Here is a 23,093-nt window from a genome sequence, read left to right as displayed (position 1 = left end):
GTTTCTCTCTCATCGATGTTTCTATCTTTCTACCCCTTTCCCTTCCTCTCTCCCTAAAAATTAATAAGAACATATTTAAGAAAAAGAAGTAAACTATCATTATTTGCAGATGACATGAACTGATAAATTCACTAAAGTAGCAGGATACAAAATAAATATTCTGAAGCCCCTGGCATTTTTATACACCGATAATGAACTGTTGAAAGACCCAAGTGCCCATCAATAGACAAAAAAAGTGGATATATGTATGTATGTATGTGTATATATATATAACATACCCACCCATAACAAAAACACAAAATCTTACCATTTGCAACAGCCTGGGTGGACCCTAGAAGGTATTATGCTACGTGTAATAAGTTAGTCAGACTGAGACAAATATCGTATGATTTCACTTATACATAGAATCTAAAAAACAATATAAATGAACAAACAAAAAACAGAATCAGACTCATAAATACAGAGTTACAGACTGTTGGTTGCCAGAAGGGAGGGGTTTTGAAGGACTGGGTGAAATAGGTGAAGGGATTGAGAAGTACAGATTGGTAGTTATAGAATCGTCATGGGATATAAAATACAGCATAGGAAATAATCCTATATAATAAAAGCCTAATATGCTAAGTGTCTGGTCATCCGGTCGGTCATTCAACTAATCAAAGTGTAATATGCTAATGATATGCTAAGGCCAATCAACTGCTCACTGTGATGTGCACTGACCACCAGAGGGCAGTCGGTAGGTTAGCTTGCTGCTGGGGTCTGCTGATAGGGACTGAGCAAATCAGGCCAGACACGCCCTGGAGCCCTCATGCTGTTCCTCCCTGGCTGGCCAACCTCCTGCGTCCCTCCCTGGCCCTGATCATGCACCAGTGGGGTCCCTCAGCCTGGCCCCTGTGCCATCCTGCAATCTGGGACCCCTTGGGGGATGTCGGAGAGCCAGTTTCGACCCAACGGCGGAATGACCAGTCACTATGACGTGCACTGACCACCAGGGGGCAGATGGTCAATGCAGGAGCTGTCCCTTGGTGGTCAGTGCGCTCCCACAGGGGGAGCACCGCTCAGCCAGAAGCCAGGCTCATGGCTGGCGAGTGCTGCAGCAGCAGCAGGAGCCTCTCCCACCTCCGCAGCAGCTCTAAGGATGTCCAACTGCCGGACATCCCCCGAGAGCTCCCAGACTGTGAGAGGGCACAGGCCGGGCTGAGGGACCCCCTCCCTGCCCCATGCACGAATTTTGTTCACTGGGCCTCTAGTACTGTAATAACTATATATGGTGCCCGCTGGATACTGGAAATATCAGGAGGAACACTTTGTAAGGTATATGATTGTTTAACCACTATGCTGTACATCTGAATTTAATACAAAATAATATTAAATGTAAACTGTAATTGAAAAATAAATAAAAACAACACAAACAAAGTTAATACAGTTGGCACTAAGAATTATAATTGGACTCACTGCCAATTCCCATCTTTTTCTGCAATGGAATGCCTGAGAACACTCAAAAGGGTTCCTGGTAACACGAGGAGTTGCTGGAGTTTATGTTGAGTGTCTGATCACATGCCAACAGGAAGGGAACAATTGCTCTGTAATGTCGTCCTGGAGAAAAAACCAAAACAGATCTAAGATTTCACCAGAGTCTTGTTGCATCACTTAAGCTCTCACTATTGGTGAATCTAACTTGGGAAGACAAAGGAGAAGTGCTATTTGTTGGTTGGGATCTATGGTGTTGGTACAAATTTGTGGGGATGATGCACGTATGCCTCAGCTCACAAAGATAGGCACTTATGAGCAGAGGGCCTTTAAGAGCCAACCTGGCACAAACAGGACAAAACTTATGGCCCCTAATATGCTTTCACTTCTGGAAAATTTGGCCACAGAAATGTTTGTTGTGACTCATCTAACACCAACCCTTGGCACTTATCAAACCTAAGTATATTATGATATATTAAAAAAAAAAATGAACCAAGAGCCCTAGCTGGTTTGGCTCAGTGGATAGAGCACCAGCCTGAGGACTGAAGGATCCTGGGTTCAATTCCGGTCAAGGGCACATGCCCGGGTTGCGGGCTGGATCTCCAGTAGGGGGCGTGCAGGAGGCAGCCAATCAATGATTCTCTCTCATCATTGATGTTTCTCTCTCCCTCTCTCTTCCTCTCTGAAATCAATTTTAAAAAAAAGAAAAGAAAGAGCCCTAACTGGTTTGGCTCAGTGGATAGAGCGTCGGCCTGCAGACTGAAGAGTCCCAGGTTCAATTCCGTCAAGAGCATGTACCTTGGTTGCAGGCACATCCCCAGTAGAGGGTGTGCAGGAGGCAGCTGATCGATATTTCTCTCTCATCCATGTTTCTAGCTCTCTATCCCTCTCCCTTCCTCTCTGTAAAATATCAATAAAATATATTTAAAAAACAAAACTAGGAAACTAACATTGGTACAATATTATCAACTCAGGTACAGACTATATTCAAATTTTGCCAGTTTTTACATGCATTCCTTTTTGGGGCATGTACAGTTTTATGAAATTTTATCATATGTGTGAATTCTATAAATAAATACACCACAATCAGGATTCGGAATTGTTCCTTTACCACAAAGAAAGTTTTGCATGACCCCTTAATAGTCACACTCTTCCCCCAACTCTAACCCCTGGCAACCACTGGTCTGTCCTCTATCACTATAATTTTGTCACTTCAAAATGTTACATACATAGAATTATATAGTATGTAATCCTTTGAGATAATGCCCTTGAGATCTACCTAGTTGTTATGTGCATTGAATGTCTTCTTTTTTTTTTAATTGTAGTATTTCATTCCTCTAATCTTTCTTTGCCAACCAAAACGTTCCTTTCCCCCATGTTGGAGGTGACTAGTTTTCCCTTGATGGAAGACCCCGTAGCAAATTCATCTGATGTAGTTCCTTGTTTGACCTGGGAGAAGCTAGATCAGTGGTTCTCAACCTTCCTCATGCCGTGACCCTTTAATACAGTACCTCATGTGGTGGTGACCCCCAACCATAAAATTATTTTTGTTGCTACTTCATAACTGTAATTTTGCTATTGTTATGAATCTGATATGCAGGATGTATTTTCACTGTTTCAAATTGAACATAATTAAAGCATAGTGATTAATCACAAAAATAATATGTAATTACATATGTGTGTTTTGATGGTCTTAGGCGACCCCTGTGAAAGGGTCGTTCGACCCCCCCAGGTTGAGAACCACTGACCTCCACCCCTCCCTGCCCCGAAATTGCAACATTTTGCAAATTTGTATTGTCAGAGGCCAGAGAATATGTGTAGGATTCTATGGATTCTACAAGTGCCAGAAAAAGAACACAAAGAACAGAACTTAACATTGGACTGGACTGAACTTATCAATATGGAGCACTTAACCATTTCCAGATATAATGTGTAGTTCATGCAGCAGGCTGATTGACTGAAAACAGGAGTTCATGGTGGTTTACTTTCAGTAGGTTAAGACACCAAAACTTCCCTGGTATAATTTCAAGGAAAGAAACCAAAAACTTTGGGAGCAGGAAAAGTTGTTCCCGAGAACACTGTTTTCACTAAGACACCGAGAAATGCATTCATGAGGGATCACCAGAATCTTTAAAAAGCTCATTGAAGCTGCCATCTGCAGGTCAGGGATGATGGTGGGAGATTTCTCCATTGAAATAGGTTCTTTGATTTCAAGCCAGAGGAACATAGGACAGATATCAGTGCTTATTCACCAAAGACTAGGTGAATGCTGTTACTAAAATGAGTGCGAGGACCATAATGGCAGTCAGAATGTTTTAGCTCCCATAGATCTTTGGTGGTGGCTATTAATCACAGTGAATTAAAGAGATGGGCACTTTAAGTCTTTTATTTTTTTTTTAAATCTATACAATCAGAAAAACTCTTTGGGGAGACAAGGGTGAAGGTATCTTCATTTTAAGTGGACTAGTTGCATCCTGTTATGCAGATGCATGATGTTATTTCTTTGTTATGTGGAAGTTTCAGTATGGTAGAATGGGGAGAATGGTGCTGAGTACCCAACAGGGTAAACTATTCCTGTTATTTGTGGCAGACTAATGGGAGACCAACTGAAAAGAGAAGCCATTTTTTGTTTACTGTTTCTGATGGAATTTCCGGCAGCTTCTGGGTTCCTACTTGGGCAGGGCAGTTACAGGGTTGCAGCAGCAGAGTGTGTATGCCCTGCATCTGACTTTGGCAGTGGTAGTGGCAATGGTGGGGACTTTGGGCTCCTGGTTCTCTGCAGCTTCAGTGTGAACCTGGGTTCCCAGCTTACTACAAAACAGCAGTGGTTCCAATATCAGCAGCCTCAGTGCACAGTGGTCATGGGTCCTAGATAACATCATTTTCTCTTTTCTTCCTCTAGTCCTGGGGGATGGTGTTTTCCAGTTATTAATCTCTTTTGGCATCTGCAGTCCTTACAACACTTTAGCAGACAATTTGTTGGATTAAATTCCTTCTGTTTGAATATTTACAGTGATCTATGTTTTTCTAAGTGGACACTAGATGATATACTTTTCTTCTTGAGCACTCAGCTAAGCTACACTTTTCTTCCATTTTAGTTAGATGTGGCTGAATTTCAGACTACATAATGTTACCAAGTGATATGTGCTAGATATAACTCTTATAAAGTTGCTCTCCAAATATACATTTCTGTAGACTGTAACGCAGTCACAAATTCTTTCATAGTAGTAGAATAGTAGGTGAATAGTAAAACTACTTCATTTCTGGGGCAAGGATTTATGGATTTCATCTTATGGTTGGAATAAAAATCTTACTAGTTTTGAATGACCCTAAATATTTCTGAACAGATAGGCAGATAAGCAAACATATGTGCCAAATGAATGGGTTTTAAACATGACAGACACATGTATGACACAGTAGTCAAATTGGTGTGTGTCTACTTTGGAGAATACCAATTTAAACATCTAGAAATGCAGAAGAGTGAAAGAAGAAAGTATGAAAACTTTTCTATATATTTTATTTATTTATGTGATTGATTGATTTCAGATAGAAAGAGAGAGGGGGAGAGATAGAAACATCAATGATGAAAGAGAATTATTGATCTGCTGCCTCCTCATGCCCCCTACTGGGGATTGAGCCTGCAACCTGGGCCTCTGTCCTTGACCAGAATTGAACCTGGGACCCTTCAGTCCTCAGGCTGACGCTCTATCCACTGAGCCAAATCAAGTGGGGCTTTATATATTTTATATTTTATCCTCTTATAATTTCTACTTTGAGTATGTTTTATAACATGTCACATGGTAGTACATATATAATTTATACAAAAATAAGTATGTATATTGGAAGTACATGTTCAAAAATTTTGCACTGCAAAGATGATAAAAAATATTTAGAGACCATTGGCAAACCATATTAATTTAAACACCTTGAAATAGCCTTAACAACAGGATAGTGTTGATAATTTACAATATATTTAATAAGGGGGTGGATGGATAAGAAAGTGTTTAAACACATACTTGCCTCCTCCCACAACTAGGTCAAAATTGTGACCAAACTGCAGAACAACCATCACTCAGAACCACCTGAAATGGAGCTGAATGGAAGTCCTACAGCTACAGAATTAAAGGAGCTGCATGGAGACCGGTAGGAGGGGTGGTGACAAGGAATGGGCTGGTCTCACAACCACCTATGGTGGATAAAAACAGTGAGGGATATTTCGGCTATGGAGTCCCCCTGAGGCATGAGGAGTCTCAGCCCGAAACAGGTCCCCCAGCCCGGAGTTCTAGTGCCAGGAAGAGAAGTCCCCATAACTTCTGTCTATAAAAACCAGTGGGATTGAGGTACAGGGTGAGATAAAACATAATTAAATATGTGACAGCAATTATTAATATATTGTGTTTGATATAAAATGCAAGGTTGCACTATTAAGAATCTCACATTTTGATTGGCCTTTACTTGAGTCAATTTACTTTAAGTTACAAAGTTAATGACTAGTATAACTTGTGCAGTGGCTATAAATTTTCTAAAATCTTTTCATCAACTTATTAATTCATCTGATCAATTTAACAGGTTAGCAAGGAAAGAAGGAAATTAGAAAAGATCGCAGAGAGAGAAGAAAGAGTTGGTAGAGCAGGAATTCTGAAATGTCCTAAATTGATTAGTTGTAGTTGAGCAACATCAGCACTAGCACATTAAAAATTCCAGGATGGCCCTAACCGGTTTTGCTCAGTGGATAGAGTGTCGGCCTGCAGACTGCAGACTGAAAGGTCCCAGGTTTGATTCAGATCAAGGGCATGTACCTTGGTTGCAGGCACATCCCCAGTGTGGGGTGTGCAGGAGGCAGCTGATCGATGTTTCTAACTCTCTATCCCTCTCCCTTCCTCTCTGTAAAAAATCAATAAAATATGTTTAAAAAAAATTCCAGGATGAAAGGGGGTGTGGGGTGCAGAAAGAGATTAACCAGAGAACTTACATGCAAATATGTATAACCCATGGACATAGACAATAGTGTGGTGAAGGCCTGGGAAGAGGGCAGGAGCAGGAGGGGGACAATAGGGGAAAGTTTCTGTAATACTTTCAACAATAAAGATAAATTTAAAAAAATAACAGTAACAAAAAAAAAAAGAAAGAACATATAAAGAAAAAAATTTTCCAGAATGAAAATGTTTGTTTGATATTGCTAGAAATTTGGCTGGCCTATTTTGAGCAAATATTTTATTTGTTTAGTTTCTAAAATTAGTTCTACATGGCCTTTGAGACTCCATATTGGTATTTTCCTGTTTTATTTACAAGAATAAATTGAGAACATTGATTTATTTCACTACATAATTCATTGGTTACATTTTTTTCGCATTTCTTTTTTTTAATTGTTTTATTGCTTAAAGTATTACAAAGAGTATTACATATGTGTCCTTTTTTCCCCCGCCCTTAACAATCCCCCGGCCTCCCCTACCCCCCAGTGTCTTATGTCCATTGGTTATGCTTATCTGCATGCATACAAGTCCTTAGGTTGATCTCTTACCCCCCCTCCCACCCCTCAATCCTCCCCGGCCTTCCCGATGTAGTTTGACAGTCTGTTTGAGGCAGCTCTGCCTCTGTATCTATTTTTGTTCATAAGTTTATAATGGTCTTTATTATCCATGAATGAGTGAGATCATGTGGTATTTTTCCTTCATTGACTGGCTTATTTCACTTAGCATAATGCTCTCCAGTTCCATCCATGCTGTTGCAAATGGTAAGAATTCCTTCTTTTTTACAGCAGCATAGTATTCCATCGTGTAGATGTACCACAGTTTTCTAATCCATTCATCTACTGATGGGCACTTAGGCTGTTTCCAGATCTTAGCTATGGTGAATTGTGCTGCTATGAACATATGGGTGCATATGTCTTTTCTGATTGGTGTTTCTGGTTTCTTGGGATATATTCCTAGAAGTGGGATCACAGGGTCAAATGGGAGTTCCATCTTTAGTTTTTTGAGGAAACTCCATACTGTCTTCCATAGTGGCTGCACCAGTCTGCATTCCCACCAGCAGTGCACAAGTGTTCCTTTTACTCCACATCCTCTCCAGCACTTGTCGTTTGTTGATTTGTTGATGATAGCCAATCTGACAGGTGTGAGATGGTACCTCATTGTTGTTTTTATTTGCATCTCTCGGATGATTAGTGACTTTGAGCATGTTTTCATATGTCTGTTGGCTTTCTGAATGTCCTCTTTTGAAAGGTGTCTATTTAGGTCCTTTGACCATTTTTTGATTGGATTGTTTATCTTCCTTTTGTTAAGTTGTATGAGTTCCCTATAAATTTTGGAGATTAGGTCCTTATCAGATATAATATTGGCAAATATGTTTTCCCACGCAGTGGGCTTTCTTGTTGTTTTGTTGATGGTTTCTTTTGCTGTGCAGAAGCTTTTTATTTTGATGTAGTCCCATTTGTTTAGTTTCCAATGCCCTAGGAGCTGTATCAGTGAAGAAATTGCTTCGGCATATGTCTGAGATTTTGTTGCCTTTGGATTCTTCTAGTATTTTTATGGTTTCCTGTCGTACATTTAAGTCCTTTATCCATTTTGAGTTTATTTTTGTGTATGGTGTAAGTTGGTGGTCTAGTTTCATTTTCTTGCATCATTGGTTACATTTATGTCTCCTTTCTTTTCACTTGATTATTCAATTCTGCTGGAATATTCCTTGCTCCCTTGACTTCCAGGAAAAGCAACAGTATGCTTACAATGCATCCGTGTTGGGCTGTGAAACATGATTTTAAATCCTACACATCATAATGTCATTTACTTTATTATTTATTTATTTTAATATTTTTATTGACTTCAGAGAGCAAGGGAGAGGGAGAGAGATAGAAACATCAATGATGAGAGAGGGAGAACCAAGATGGCAGCATAGGTTAACGCCGGAGTTTGCTGCTTTGAACAACTACTTCAAAAGTGAAACTAAAACACGGAACGGACATCACCCAGAACCACAGGAACGCTGGCTGAGTGGAAGTCCTACAACTAGGAGGAAAGAGAAACGCACACGGACACTCAGAGGAGGCGCAGTGGTGAAGTCAAATTCTGAGGTGCGGAGTGCGCAGAGCAGGCTGGCGGCGGAGGGCGCGGTTGTTGTTTTCAATCGGGAGGGAGTCGAAGACTCTGAGCACCAGATCCGGGCGAGTCTTTAGGGACCCAGACTCAAACGGGAGAAGCGGGACTGTCTGGCTTCGGTCAGAGCGAGTGCAGCTTTCTCTCTGAGCTTTGCAGCGGGTGCTGGGACTCAGAGAGGCAGAGCCCCTGGGGACAGGACTGAGAGCCGCCATAACTGCTCTCTCCGGCCCACCCTGTTGATCCTGTGTGACCCGCCCCGCCCAAGCCCTGCACAGAGGCATTTGCCGGATAGCCTCAGGCAAAGGCTAGATTAGCACCTCCCTAGAGGACAGAAGTTCTCTCACTGCTGACACAGCTGATTCTCATAGCCACTTGGCCTGGAGGTCAAACCCTCCCTGGAATTAGCTACAACAATCAAGATTTAACTATAAGACTGCGAACAAAGACCACTAGGGGGTGCACCAAGGAAGCATAACAAAATGCGGAGACAAAGAAACAGGACAAAATTGTCAATGGAAGATATAGAGTTCAGAACCACACTTTTAAGGTCTCTCAAGAACTGTTTAGAAGCTGCCGATAAACTTAATGAGATCTACACGAAAACTAATAAGACCCTCGATCTTATATTGGGGAACCAACTAGAAATTAAGCATACACGGACTGAAATAATGAATATTAAACAGACGCCCGACAGCAGACCAGAGGAGCGCAAGAATCAAGTCAATGATTTGAAATGCGAGGAAGCAAAAAACATCCAACCGGAAAAGCAAAATGAAAAAAGAATCCAAAAATGGGAGGATAGTGTAAGGAGCCTCTGGGACAGCTTCAAGCGTACCAACATCAGAATTATAGGGGTGCCAGAAGATGAGAGAGAGCAAGATATTGAAAACCTATTTGAAGAAATAATGACAGAAAACTTCCCCCACCTGGTGAAAGAAATGGACTTACAGGTCCAAGAAGCGCGGAGAACCCCAAACAAAAGGAATCCAAAGAGGACCACACCAAGACACATCATAATTAAAATGCCAAGAGCAAAAGACAAAGAGAGAATCTTAAAAACAGCAAGAGAAAGAAACTCAGTTACCTACAAGGGAATACCCATACGACTGTCAGCTGATTTCTCAACAGAAACTTTGCAGGCCAGAAGGGAATGGCAAGAAATATTCAAAGTGATGAATACCAAGAACCTACAACCAAGATTACTTTATCCAGCAAAGCTATCATTCAGAATTGAAGGTCAGATAAAGAGCTTCACAGATAAGGAAAAGCTAAAGGAGTTCATCACCACCAAACCAGGATTATATGAAATGCTGAAAGGTATCCTTTAAGAAGAGGAAGAGGAAGAAAAAGGTAAAGATACAAATTATGAACAACAAATATGCATCCATCAACAAGTGAATCTAAGAATCAAGTGAATAAATAATCTGATGAACAGAATGAACTGTTGATTATAATAGAATCAGGGACATAGAAAGGGAATGGACTGACTATTCTTGGGGGGGAAAGGGGTGTGGGAGATGTGGGAAGAGACTGGACAAAAATCGTGCACCTATGGATGAGGACAGTGGGTGGGGAGTGAGGGCGGAGGGTGGGGCGGGAACTGGGAGGAGGGGAGTTATGGGGGGAAAAAAAAAGAGGAACAAATGTAATAATCTGAACAATAAAGATTTAATTAAAAAAAAAATGATGAGAGAGAATCACTGATCTGCTGCCTCCTGCACGCCCTCTACTGGGGATCCAGCCCGCAACCTGGGCATGTGCCCTTGACCGGATCAAACTGGGACCCTTCAGTCCTCAGGCCCATGCTCTATCCACTCATACTGGCTAGGGCAGCGGTTCTCAACCTGTGGGTCGCGACCCCTCTGGGGGTCGAATGACCCTTTCACAGGGTTCGCCTAAGACAATCAGAAGACACATATATAATTACATATTGTTTTTGTGATTAATCACTATGCTTTAATTATGTTCAATTTGTAACAATGAAATTGGGGGTCACTGCAACATGAGGAACTGTATTAAAGGGTCGTGGCATTTGGAAGGTTGAGAACCACTGGGCTAGGGCCGTGGTGGGCAAACTGGGGCTCGAGAGCCACATGCGGCTTTTTGGCCCCTTGAGTGTGGCTCTTTCACAAAAAACCCCGTGCATGTACAGTGCGATTGAAACTTCGTGGCCCATGCGCAGAAGTCGGTTTTCCGCCTGGGTGAAGTCTATTTTGAAGAAATATCTGTTGACTAAAGTTTGCCGACCACTGGGCTAGGGCATCATAATGTTATTTAAATAACAGCAATCAGAAACCACTGTTACAGTCCTCTTACTTTCGTTTCAAAGTTGTATTTTGTGATTGGGGCTAAATTATGTGGTGGGTGGGTGTGTGGGTTATCAACGGACAAGGTGCTTGCTTGTCAACTTTCCTGGAAGCTTGCTGTTTGGAGTCTCCGTGCCACTCTGACTCCGCAGGAAGGCAAGACCCACCTCATTCAGGACCACTCTGCTACAATCATCCATTCTAGTTTGAAATGTTTTCCATGTACACATGCAAAAATGCAGCTATGCCATAATCTGTACTATTCCCCGCCCCGTTAAAAAACAAAACAAAAAAGACTAAAACAACACGAAATCCCAAATTCACACTTTGCACACTGGAACATCAGGACTGACCTCATCATAGCTGCCCAGCTACCCGGGTGGCATCCCCACCCTCACTTCCTCCAGCCTCACCTCCCGGCCCGCCAGCCCGAGCTCCTCGCCCCGCCCCTTCCCTCACAGCCAATGGGGTGCGCCGCGCCGCCCGTCGGAAACTGCTGGGATCCGCCTCTCCATCACCCGAGGCTGAAGCCGGGCGTCCACCCCCACTCCGCCTCTTCCCTTGCCTTTATTTTGTGCCTCCGCGCCGCGCGCATGCGCACTCGCCCTGGGCCCTGGCCCGCCGCTTCGGGGTCGCTTTCCCTCGCCCTTCTTTCCCGGGTCGCGCGACTCCCCGCAGCCCTGCCCACCCCGCTGTTTGTGAGGGTTCCTCTCCCAGTCGCTGTGAGAAGCTGCTGCTCCGGCCTCGGGTGCGCCAGGACCCGGATGTGGAGTCGCTGACGCCGGCGGGGACTCCGAGGCTGGGCGGAGCGCGGCGGCGTGCGTGGGGCTGAGAGCGGGGGCCGCTGGGCAGGGGCGCTCGCCGGGCGCCGGGTGGTACCACCACTGCCCACGGGGAGGCGGCGGCCCGGTCCTCGGGCGCCCACCCGAAGCGAGGGGTCGGGGAGAGAAAAGGCCGGCAGTTAAGCTGGCCCCCCGCCGCCCTCGACGACCCCCCGGGCTAGCTGCACTCGGCTCCCCGCGCTCCCGGCCGGGGAGAGCGTGGTTTCCGGGCGGCCGTCGCTGTAGCCCGGCCGGGAGCCCCGAGGAAGCGGAGTCCCCGCCCACGGCGCCCTCCCCTCCCCTCCGCCCGCCCGCCCGCCGCCGCCTCCGAGCCGCAGCGGTCGGACGTACAGTCTGAGCGGGGGCGCGGCGGCGACGGCGACGGCGACGGCTGGGGAGTGGCGGTGGGCTCGGCGGGGATCGCGCCGCCGCCCCCGAGAGTTCCCCCCACGTTCCCCGCGGCTCGCTGCCGCCCCCGCCGGCGCCGAGAGGCCGGCCCGGGCCCGACTCCCTCACGGGGCCCCCGGCGGCGGCGGCGGCGGCTTCAGCGGAGCCCACCGCTGGGGCCCCGATGAGTAACTCCCGGAACAACCGGGTGATGGTGGAAGGGGTCGGGGCGCGGGTAGTGCGCGGCCCGGACTGGAAATGGGGGAAGCAGGACGGCGGCGAGGGCCATGTGGGCACGGTCCGGAGCTTCGAGAGCCCCGAGGAGGTGGTGGTGGTGTGGGACAACGGCACCGCCGCCAACTACCGCTGCTCGGGGGCCTACGACCTGCGCATCCTGGACAGCGCGCCCACGGGTAAGCCCCCGCCGCCTTCGGCCGCGCGCGGGAAGGGGGAGGCGGGGTGGGCGCCGGCGGCCGCCTGGGACCGGGCCCGGGTGGAACGCCTCCCGCAGCGCCCGGCTGGAGTGAGCGGAAAGGGAAGCGGCCGAGGGAATTTCAGGTTCAGTATCTAATAAACAGACACTTGCAGAAGAGACCCCCGCTCCCCGCCCCCCCCCCCCATCACTAAGGGAAAAGGAGGGCAACACCAGCACCAGGATGCTTTCAAGCCTGGAAGACACAAAGCCCGCGGAAGACAACAGACAGCTCCCCTCCTCCCCCTTCTCTAGGGTCGGGGTCTGGAGAGGCTGGTCTAACAAGCTTTTGAAATTAATCAGAAATTAATCAGATGCCAAGTGATAACTGTCAGAAGGGAGGCTGGCCTTGCCAGATGGTGCTTCGTTCACCGGTTACAATTGCCAAGGGGCCCTTGGTACCCCCCCCCCCCCCCGTCCCCCACTTGGAGTTCGGTGGCTGAATGCTGCTTGGGACCCTGTGGAATGATTTCTCATCTAAATTGTTTCATTTTATATCGTTATACCGACACAGGGAAAATAGTCCTTGATTCACAAAATTTCAGGGATCTGTGTGTTATTGACTCTCTAGATTTTTTGTGTAATATAAAATAAAGGTCTAATTTATTTTAATCGAATTCATTTTTTTATATAGATTTATCCTTAATAGTATTCAGTAGAAAATAGTTCAAATTTAAAATTTGATACTTTTTAGAAGGCATAAGTAAGCTATTTCTGACAAAGCCTAACATCCTTAAGTGGGTACCTAGTTATTGTTAGCAGCAATAAAAAGGGATACGAATACAAGCCAACTCAATTTTTGAGATTATTCATAAAATTGAGGTTTCCTACCTTCCTTTTTAAACATTGAAAAAGACGTATGTGCAGTACCAAAAGGAAAGATTCAACAGTACAAAAAGGGGCAGCCATTAGCAGTTTCTTGTGTATTCTTACACAATACTCTGTTCATTGCAAGCATATGTATTAATATACTCTAAATCTATTACCCTTTAAGCAAAAATAGTAATAAACTTTATTCTCTTCTGCACTTTTGTTTCTTAATAATATGGATTGGCGATTGTGCCATGTTGGCAACTTATTCTTTCATAGCTGCATAGTATTCCAGTGACTGGATGCAGTATTTTATTTAACCAGTGCTTTTTTTTTTTTTTTTTAAGAATATATTTTTATTGATTTCAGAGAGGAAGGGAGAAGGAGAGAAAGATAGAAACATCAATGATGAGAGAGAATCATTGGTTGGCTGCCTCCTGCATGCCCCTACTGGGTATAGAGCCTACCACCCGGGCATGTGCCCTTGACCGGAATTGAACCTGGGACCCTTCAGCCCGCAGGCGGACGCTCTATCCACCGAGCGAAACCGGCCAGGGCTAACCAGTGCTTTTTTGGTGGGCATTGATATTGTTTCACATCTTCTTATTTACAGAGATGGAGTGAATAAATCCGTGTATGTGTATCCTTGTGCATTTGTGCTGAGCATATCTGAAGTGGAATTGCATCAAAGGGTACACATATTTAACATTTTGATAGATAGCAACTAGTTGCCCTCTGAAGACATTTTACCAATTTACACTCCTAGCAACACTATGAGGCCTATAGCTGTTTTTGTACATTCTTTTTTAAAAAATTTTATTTTATTGATTCTTTACAGAGAGGAAGAGGGATAGAGAGCTAGAAACATCGATGAGAGAGAAACATCAATCAGCTGCCTCCTGCACACTCCCCACTGGGGATGTGCCGGCAACCAAGGTCCATGCCCTTGACCGGAATCGAACCCGGGACCCCTGAGTCCGCAGGCTGATGCTCCATTCACTGAGCCAAACCATCAGGGCTTTGTACATTCTTAAAATGTTTTCATGCTACCTCAAACTAAAGTTTGACCATAACTCAATAATTTGGAGACATCATGGGATAAGTTCTTGTAGGTTTATAGGGAAATTTAAATGTCTTTCCAGGGTAAAGGTAAAATGTAACAAATCTTGTATTACAGCAACTTGTTAAATATATATTAATGTGTAGTATGGAGTATATCTGTCCTATAAATTGTTTCATTATCATATAAGGCAGGTGTTTTTCAGAGGTTAACTGTTATAAAATCTTAGTTTAATTTACAAGATTATTCCATGCATTATTTAATTTGCTGTGTGTAGGAATTCATCTTGTTCAACTGATTCTTTAGCAAACAATTTTTAAAAAAATTTATATTCAGCTTTTATTTTTATTTTTAGAGAGAGAAGAAGGGAGAGGGGTAGAGAGATGGAAACTTCGATGAGAGAGAAACATGGACTGGCTGCTTCCTGCACGCCCCCTACTGGGGATGGAGCCCCAAACCCGGGCATGTGCCCTGACTGGGAATGGAACTGGGGACCTCTTGGTTCATGGGTTGATGCTAAACTACTGAGCAACACAGGCCAGGCTTTTTTTTTTTTTAAAATCCTCACCCGAGGATGTTTTCCACTGATTTTTAGAGAGAGTGGAAGGGAGGGGGAGAGACAGTGAGACAAATATCAATGTGAGAGAGACACCATGGATTGGTTGCCTCCCACATGCGGCCCGACTAGGGTCAGAGATCCAGCCTGCAGCTGAGCTATCGGATTAGAACCTGGGACCCTGCAGTGCTCAGGCGGATGCTCTGTCCATTGAGACAAACTGGCTAGGGCAGGCCAGGCTCTTTAGCAAACATTTTAAAAGCACTACTAGAAGGACAGCTAGTCTTCTTATGAAAGTCTGGAAGAAATCACAAACTCTTGACTCTGGTTTTGCCCCAGGAATATAACACCACTATCTGAGTTTTCCCTTTTTTCTTCTTCAAAATATTTAAAAATAGATGTTTATTAGCATTATATTACATTTTGAAGATTTAATACGTATTTATTATATACCATACTTGATATTTATTTACATAATAGTAAAGAATTAAATTTTTTGCCCTAACCGGTTTGGCTCAGCCGATAGAGCGTTGGCCTGTGGACTAAAGGGTCCCAGGTTTGATTCCGGTCAAGGGCATGTACCTTGGTTGTGGGCACATCCCCAGTGGGGAGTGTGCAGGAGGCAGCTGATCGATGTTTCTCTCTCATCGATGTTTCTAACTCTATCCCTCTCCCTTCCTCTCTGTAAAAAAAAAAAAAAAAGAATTAAAGTTTTCATTCTGAAATAATTTCAGCCTTACAAAAAATTTACAAAACTAGTAAAAAGAATTCCTTTTGGCTTTTCAGCCATAGTCCTAAAATATTAATGTCTTATAAAGTACAATGATTGAAACCAGAAAAATAACATTGCTACAACACTACTAAGTAATCTACAGACCTTACTGAGATTTTGCCAGTTGTCCCACTAATGCTCTTTTTCTGCTCTAGGATCCAAATCAGAATCACACATTGCATTCAGTTGTCATTCAGTCTCTTCCAGTCTGGTCCAGTTAGTCTTTCTTTGTCTTTCATGACTTTGACACTCACTGATAATTTTATAGAATATCCTTTATGTTGGGTTTGTCTAATATTTTCTTACAATTCAATTCAGATTATGTGTTTTAGGTATAAGTACCATAGATGTGATGTTTTGCACTAAGAACTGCATTATTTCAGGAGGTACAGACTACCCATATGTCTCATCAATGAGTGTGTTAACGTGGCTAACTCACCAGCATTTTTACCTACCATTGCAATGTCAACGTGAAAAAGACAAATATAACCTTGGTATAGTTATGAAAATACTTTGACCTCATGAAGCCCCTGAAAGGGTCTTGGGGGCTACCTTAGGGGTTCAAGAATTACTGCCCTAGACAGAATCTCTCATTGAGAATCAAGAGGCTTGTATAAGAATGTTCACAGCAATATTGTATGTAAAAGCAAAAAATTAGAACCCCTAGCTGGTTTGGCTCAGTGGATAAAGCATCGGCCTGCGGACTGAAGCGTCCTGGGTTTGATTCCGGTCAAGGGCACCTGCCTGGGTTGTGGGCTTGATCCCCAGTAGGGGTTGTGCAGGAGGCAGCTGATCGGTGATTCTCATTATTGATGTTTCTATCTTTCTCTCCCTCTCCCTTCTTCTCTGAAATCAATAAAAAAAATTTTTTTTAAAAAGCCAAAAATTGGAAAAAACTTAAAGGTGCATCAACAGAAGAATGGTTAAACAAACTAAATTTATACAATGAAGTTCTGTACAGAAGAGAAAATTAATATTAAGCAAATAAAGCAAGAAAGTAAAGTTTTTTGGAAAAGAAAGCCTATGATGTGTTAAAGTGCAATACAATACTGTTTATTGTTTGGAGCAGGGTTGCTTAGCTTGGCACTATTGCTGTTTTGGACTGATTAGATAATTCTTTGTTGTAGGGAGCTGTTCTGTGCATTGTAGACCAGCTTCCCTGGCCTCTACCTATAGATTCAGTCATGATAACCCCAAATATTTCCCGATATTACCAAATACCCCATAGGGAGCAAAATTGCCCTGAGCCTCATTGGTTTATGAATATGTATGTGTGTGGTAAAAGTATGCAAGAAAAGTAATGTACTGAATTCCTGGGAGTGGATATCTTTATGTTGGAGGAAGTGGGGTCCAGTTCATGGTAGTACCCCAGGGGCTATAAATATTTTGGTAATGTTTTATGTCTTAAACTAGGTGGTGGGCGCATAGGTGTTTGTTAAATTTTTATGCCTTTTTTGTGTGCTCAACATATTTCATAGTTAATTTTAAAAAGTCTTACGGTATTTACCCTAAGGACAATTGAGATTATCTTTGATTTTTCATGGTTTGTTCCTTACTTATACCCATACTATAAGAACAAAAAATTTATTACAGTATATTTGGGAATTAAGAAATGGGTAACCTTTAAAATAAAATTCTGTGAAACTTTTCTTTGCAGGCAGATGCTCTATCCACTGAGCCAAACCAGTCAGGGCTTCTGTGAAACTTTTCTGAGAGTTAAGGATTCTGGAGTGATTGGGTCATTGTGAATCTTTCTTGTATTCCCTTATTACATATTGGATAAATTGTGTCTGGGTTGTATGGGGGTCTGTAATATTTTGGCATATAAGGTTTTTTTTTTTCTTAGATGACACATGATATGTTTGAATTTATGGTCTAGGAGAGTCAAATCTTGAGAAGAGGAATTTAGTATATATTTGAATGATATAACTTCTATCTTATGTCCAGATATGTTTGGCTAATTTGTAGTGAGCAAGAAGATAGCACAAATATGTGTATAATTGTTGAATTAGTTTAGAGTTAATTGTGGGAAATTGATGTACAGTTGATATTTTATTATTTAGGTACTGATTTTATAGGATTTAGGAAGAAAATGTGTTTTTACTTAATACTTGCTTTGTGGTCACTTGACTACAGTATTATTTCCAGAGAAAGAGTAGAGAAAATGAATTTGGGTTTCCTATTAAGGTTCTTTCTATCCTCTTGGGTATGGATAACAAAAAGTTACGGGGTATAGATGATTAGGTTTATTAAAAAATAGCTGCTGGTATTGTTGGTCCAGGCTGTTTTGGGAGCAATTCTTTGTACTTTTCTTCCATTCCCAGCAAAGAGTGCTTCTAACAAACTTCTCAGATGTTAGTACTCAACTGAAGATCTAAAAGTGCTCACGCTGGATAATAAATGAAATGAATTAATATCTCCAGCTTTTCCTTTCTGAGACCCCCTATTTTTTTTTTTTTTATTGATTTCAGAGAGGAAGAGAGAGGAGAGAGAGATAGAAACATCATTGATGACAGAATCATTGATTGGCTGCTTCCTGCATACCCCACACTGGGGATTGAGCCTGCAACCCGGGCATGTGCCCTGACCAGGAATCAGTTGTGACCTCCAGGTTCATGGGTTGACGCTCAACCACTGAGCCACACCATCTGGGCCTAGGCCCCCTATTTCTGATGTTTCTAAAACTACAGAAGGAGAAGGGAGTATTATTAGGTAACAGAGGCTTAGGAAAACACAGGGGAAGAGGATGCTACACCTGTTAAGGATGAAATATTGTGAGATGTTTCTTACTAATGGCATCTGTAAAGAAAACTTGATTTTCCTATAGATTCTGTCTTATTTTAAAGACTTATGTAAAATATCTTTCCTTATTTATCGCCATCTAATAAAACAATATTTTCAAGGATGAAAGTCCATCTAGTTTTAATACTCCCATAGATTGCAGCTTGTTTGAACCTGAGAAGCTCAAGAAATCAACTAGCAACCCTTCTATCAGTACTTCTCAAAGTTTAGTAAGCCCATAGATTGCTTGGGGACTGTTAAAAATGCAGATTTTGAATCTGTATGAATGGGATTCAGCCAGAGTAGTTCTAACAAGCTCACAGGTGATATACAGATATTGCTAGCTCATGGATACACTTTGAATAACACCTTTTGGTGTATGGGACAATAGCTTCAACCAACTAAGCCACTCAGCCAGAGCGTAAATGTAATACTATCTTAATTTGTATTTCTGCTTCAGTACTTTACTGCCTTATCCCTCTGGTTGGATTAGATGTTTATTTTTGGATGTGTTTCCAGGTAGCCACCTACTTGGGTCTCTCCCCTACCTTTTTAATTGTTAGGCAGTGTGATGCCAGTGCACTCTGTGCTTCTATCTATTGCCACAGGTATGTTGTGTTGTAATTTTTCACTAGATTATTAGTTTGAGGGGAAGGAAAGTGTGTTTGTGTGTTCTTTATATCTCCATTTTGTAGCAAAGCTATGGCTCTGAATGAATTTTTTCTGAATAGAATGCTCTTTTCAAAGAATTTTTCACTAATTTGATCTGAGGTTAGATTGATATTATCTTAAAACAGATAAAAAAAGAGATTAAAAAACTTACCTAGTACAAAGCTGGTAAACGGTAAATGTTAGGATGAATAGTCAGTTAGTTCATTGCTTTTTCCCTCTGTCATTCTCTCTTCCATTTATAGTGTAGTAGTTCAGAAATGATCACCATTTATACTACTTTTTTTAGGGAAATTTGATTAGGGACTTTAAATAATTTATGCTAATCTAGTATGATTAGTTGATTAATGTAACACTATTGTTGAACATCAATAGTTTTTCTGTGTGTGTGTATACAATATGTAACAGGTAGTTTATACATAATTACATTAGCCTCCTGTTAAAAAACAACAACATTATTACCGTGACAGAGGTTTTGCTATCAAAGTAAGTAATTGAGCTGCATACAAAGCTGTCAGATTGTCTAGTTGGTCAGTCTTTACTACTATGGTATTTTTACTTTACTGGGGCTCTTAATCTTACATTTTTATTGTTCCAAATAGCAGCTCAAAGTCCCAATTATCCTATACTTTAAAAATATATATATATATTTTATTGATTTCAGAGAGGAAGGGAGAGGGAGAAAGAGATAGAAACATCAACAATGAGAGAGAGTCATTGATTGGCTGCCTCTTGCACGCCCCCTACGAGGATCAAGCCCACAACCCGGGCATGTGCTCTTGACCAGAATCGAACCTGGGACCCTTCTGTCCACTGAGCCAAACCATCTAGGGCAGCGGTTCTCAACCTGTGGGTCGCGACCCTTTTGGCGGTCGAATGACCCTTTCACAGGGGTCGCCTAAGACCATCCTGCATATCAGATATTTACATTATGATTCATAACAGTAGCAACATTACAGTTATGAAGTAGCAATGAAAATAATTTTATGGTTGGGTCACAACATGAGAAACTGTATTTAAAGAGCCAGAAGGTTGAGAACCACTGATCTAGAGCATCCTATATTTTTGAAGCCAAGCTGTGCTCTTGGCAGAAGCTATGATATTGTTATATCTACTAAATTATCACATCCTACCCAATATTCAAATTACTGAAATCTAACCATTTTTTGTTAAGCTTCTTCTTGTTTTATGAGAAAAAGTAGCCTATTCATACTTATGTTTGTATGTGTGATGAAGGGCAACATAGGTAATTACATTATCTAGTGTGGCAGGAAATTTCCTTTATGTGGCTTTTTCCTTTATGAAATAGATGGATGAGATCAATTTAAATATAAATTTTTCTCTAGCTCTGCACTATGAGGTTGGTCTGGGACTTTGGCACACAATATTTCTGTTAAACAGCTGAATCCCTGTTGGCTTTGCCAACCTTAGGAGACTTTGCCAACCTTAGGGGACCTTAGAGGAGACTGGAAGGCTACAGGGGAAGAAGGGATTTGCTCTTTTCTTGCTCTTCCTATTAGTGTCATCTCATCCAGCAGGATTTCAGTATCAGTATTTGATTCCAGTTTGCTTATTTTCAGAAATAGCCTTTATGTGTCCACTCCTCAGTGACCCCAGCAGCAGCCAACTCCTCTTTAAAGCTCTGCATCCTGCTCCATGGGACCCCTCCTTTAAGCCCCTTATGTTTTTTTTTTTTAATATGTTTTTATTGATTTTAGAGAGGGAAAGAGAGATAGAAACATCAATAACAAGAGAGAATCATTGATCGGCTGCCTCCTGCAACCCTGGCATGTGCCCTGACTGGGAATCGAACCATGACCTCCTGGTTCATAGGTTGACACTCAACCACTGAGCCACACCAGCCGGGCTGGAACTTACTCTTAATTTTGACTCTTAGGTATGGTGTCTCAAGATAATAAACAACATGTTGTTTTGTATCATTAAGATACACTACACAAATCTGCTTAACTAGGCCCCAGAAAGCTGCAGCAGGTCTTAATGTGCCAGAGGTGAACACAACAGTGTTAGGTCTTCATGCTGTCAAACTCCCACTCACCTGGAGTACACTGTGTTCCATGTGTGACATGTCATTTTTTTTTTTTGTGGGGACCCACTGACTAATTAGTCAACTGACTAATTTACAGTTAGTAAAACCTAATTTCATTGTTAGATATTTTTTAGAAAAAAATAACTGTAAAAATAAAAGTTTTAATGGAAGTTCACAACCGTTTATTCAGAGTGCTTGGGATTGAGTTTATAAACTTTTGGATTTTAGAACCATAACATGGTATGTTTGCCATATATTACTTAACACAACTTTGAGGTCCACAGCAGCACCTTGCTAGCAGATACATTAATATTTCTACAGTGAAACATATGAATAATTATACTAAGGCGATAAAGACTAAATGCTATGCATAACATCTTGTTTGCTAGTGGTAAATCCTAAGTAAGTTTGCTGCTAACATACAAAACTTAAAAGAGTTTTGAATTTTGAAATTACAGGTAGGAGATTGTGGATTTATATTTTATCTTGCTTTCAAAGGACCATCTTCTGTGTCTCCTGAAAACCATTGCTGTAAGTCAGTGATTTTTCAACCTTTCTCATCTCACAGCACACATAAACTAGTTACTAAGATTCTGCGGCACACTAAAAAAATATATTTTTTGACGATCTGACAAATAAGTATAATTTTGGTTCATTTATACCAGATGGCTATTTTTTGTGTTGGATATTTTCATTTTTTAATTTGACATTCTGAGGGAAAAGAGGTCAGTGCTCCTGACTAAATAGTCAGATACTGCAATGTTTTAAAAATTCTTGTGGCACACCAGTTGAAAATCGCTGATCTAAGTCCCCAAGCAGGAATGTATGCATTTTAACCCTAGAGTGCTGGGGAGCGCGATTGCGCTCCTCTTGTCTTTTGCCAAAAGTGCCAGGAGCGCTATCGCGCTCCTCCTGTAGTGTCACTATTAGATGCTAGTAGTTCACTCTTTATTGACAGATGGCACCTAAGTGCAGATTACTTATGATGCCGAATGTTTGTAGTTATGAAATTGACCACTGGCATTTATCTGCCTAATTTTTTGCAGGTACTACGATTTTATGAAGTTTACTCAGATTTTGTAGCCCTAAAGCTTCGAAGTGGCGTCCAGTTCTAAGTCTGCTTTTATTAGTGATGATGATATTGCTAAATATGTCAATTCTTGCTGTGAAGATGACGATTTTGTGGAAGATATTGGAGAAGGGTGTCCCTCTATTTTAACATTATATGTTTTGTTCAAATTTTTTTTTCTACTAGTATTTTATAATACAATCAGCAAACAATATATGTCAAAGATGAAAACAAATGTAGTAAAGGTTTCCTTAAGTTTTTGAATATGTAACTTCATTTACTTGCGATTCATAATTTTTTTCCTAAACTGCTGTAAAATCAGCAAAAATGCCTTGGCAATTTTAGCATAGTTCCTAGGACATTGGTTGGCACTCAAAGGGTTAAGTACTGGTAGAAAAATGGCTTTTTTAGAACATTCCTTCTCATTCTCTTAAAGCCATTTCTTTACTCACATACTTTCATGTGTTCCCACACCATTTAGTTTGCCTCTTTTACCATTATGTCTGGATTACAGTGATTGAAACATCTCTCACGTGGAACTAGGAACACAATAATAATTTTTATCCTTGTTTGCCCCTAGATTATCTCTATGTAGAGTAAATCAGTTTTTGTAAAATAGTCTGAGACTTAAGTATCTTTAAAATGTTGTTTCTGGGAGAAAAAATGGGTTCTGAGTTCCAAACAACTGACTTATAAATGAACTTGTAGAATACAACCAAGATAAGGTGGAGTTTAAATTAGTGGAGGAGATAATGAAACACAGCAGATAGACATTCCTTTTTGGC

The 23,093-nt window shown here is 41.8% G+C and overlaps 1 protein-coding gene across 1 annotated transcript in view; it reads left to right on the top strand.

Moving 5' to 3' along the window:
- Positions 1-11,973: 11,973 nt before the first annotated feature.
- The window catches only part of MIB1 (MIB E3 ubiquitin protein ligase 1), a 132,765-nt gene continuing 121,645 nt past the window's right edge, over positions 11,974-23,093 (top strand). The window contains exon 1 of the mRNA XM_059706485.1: positions 11,974-12,485. Within this exon, the coding sequence (XP_059562468.1) occupies positions 12,257-12,485 (229 nt within the window). The 5' untranslated portion in view covers positions 11,974-12,256. The remainder of the gene's footprint in view (positions 12,486-23,093) is intronic.

This window comes from Myotis daubentonii, chromosome 8 (assembly GCF_963259705.1).
Source record: "Myotis daubentonii chromosome 8, mMyoDau2.1, whole genome shotgun sequence".
Taxonomy (NCBI): domain Eukaryota; kingdom Metazoa; phylum Chordata; class Mammalia; order Chiroptera; family Vespertilionidae; genus Myotis; species Myotis daubentonii.
The sequence above is the reverse complement of the archived record's forward strand: the minus strand, read 5'-3'. Positions and strand labels throughout refer to the sequence as shown.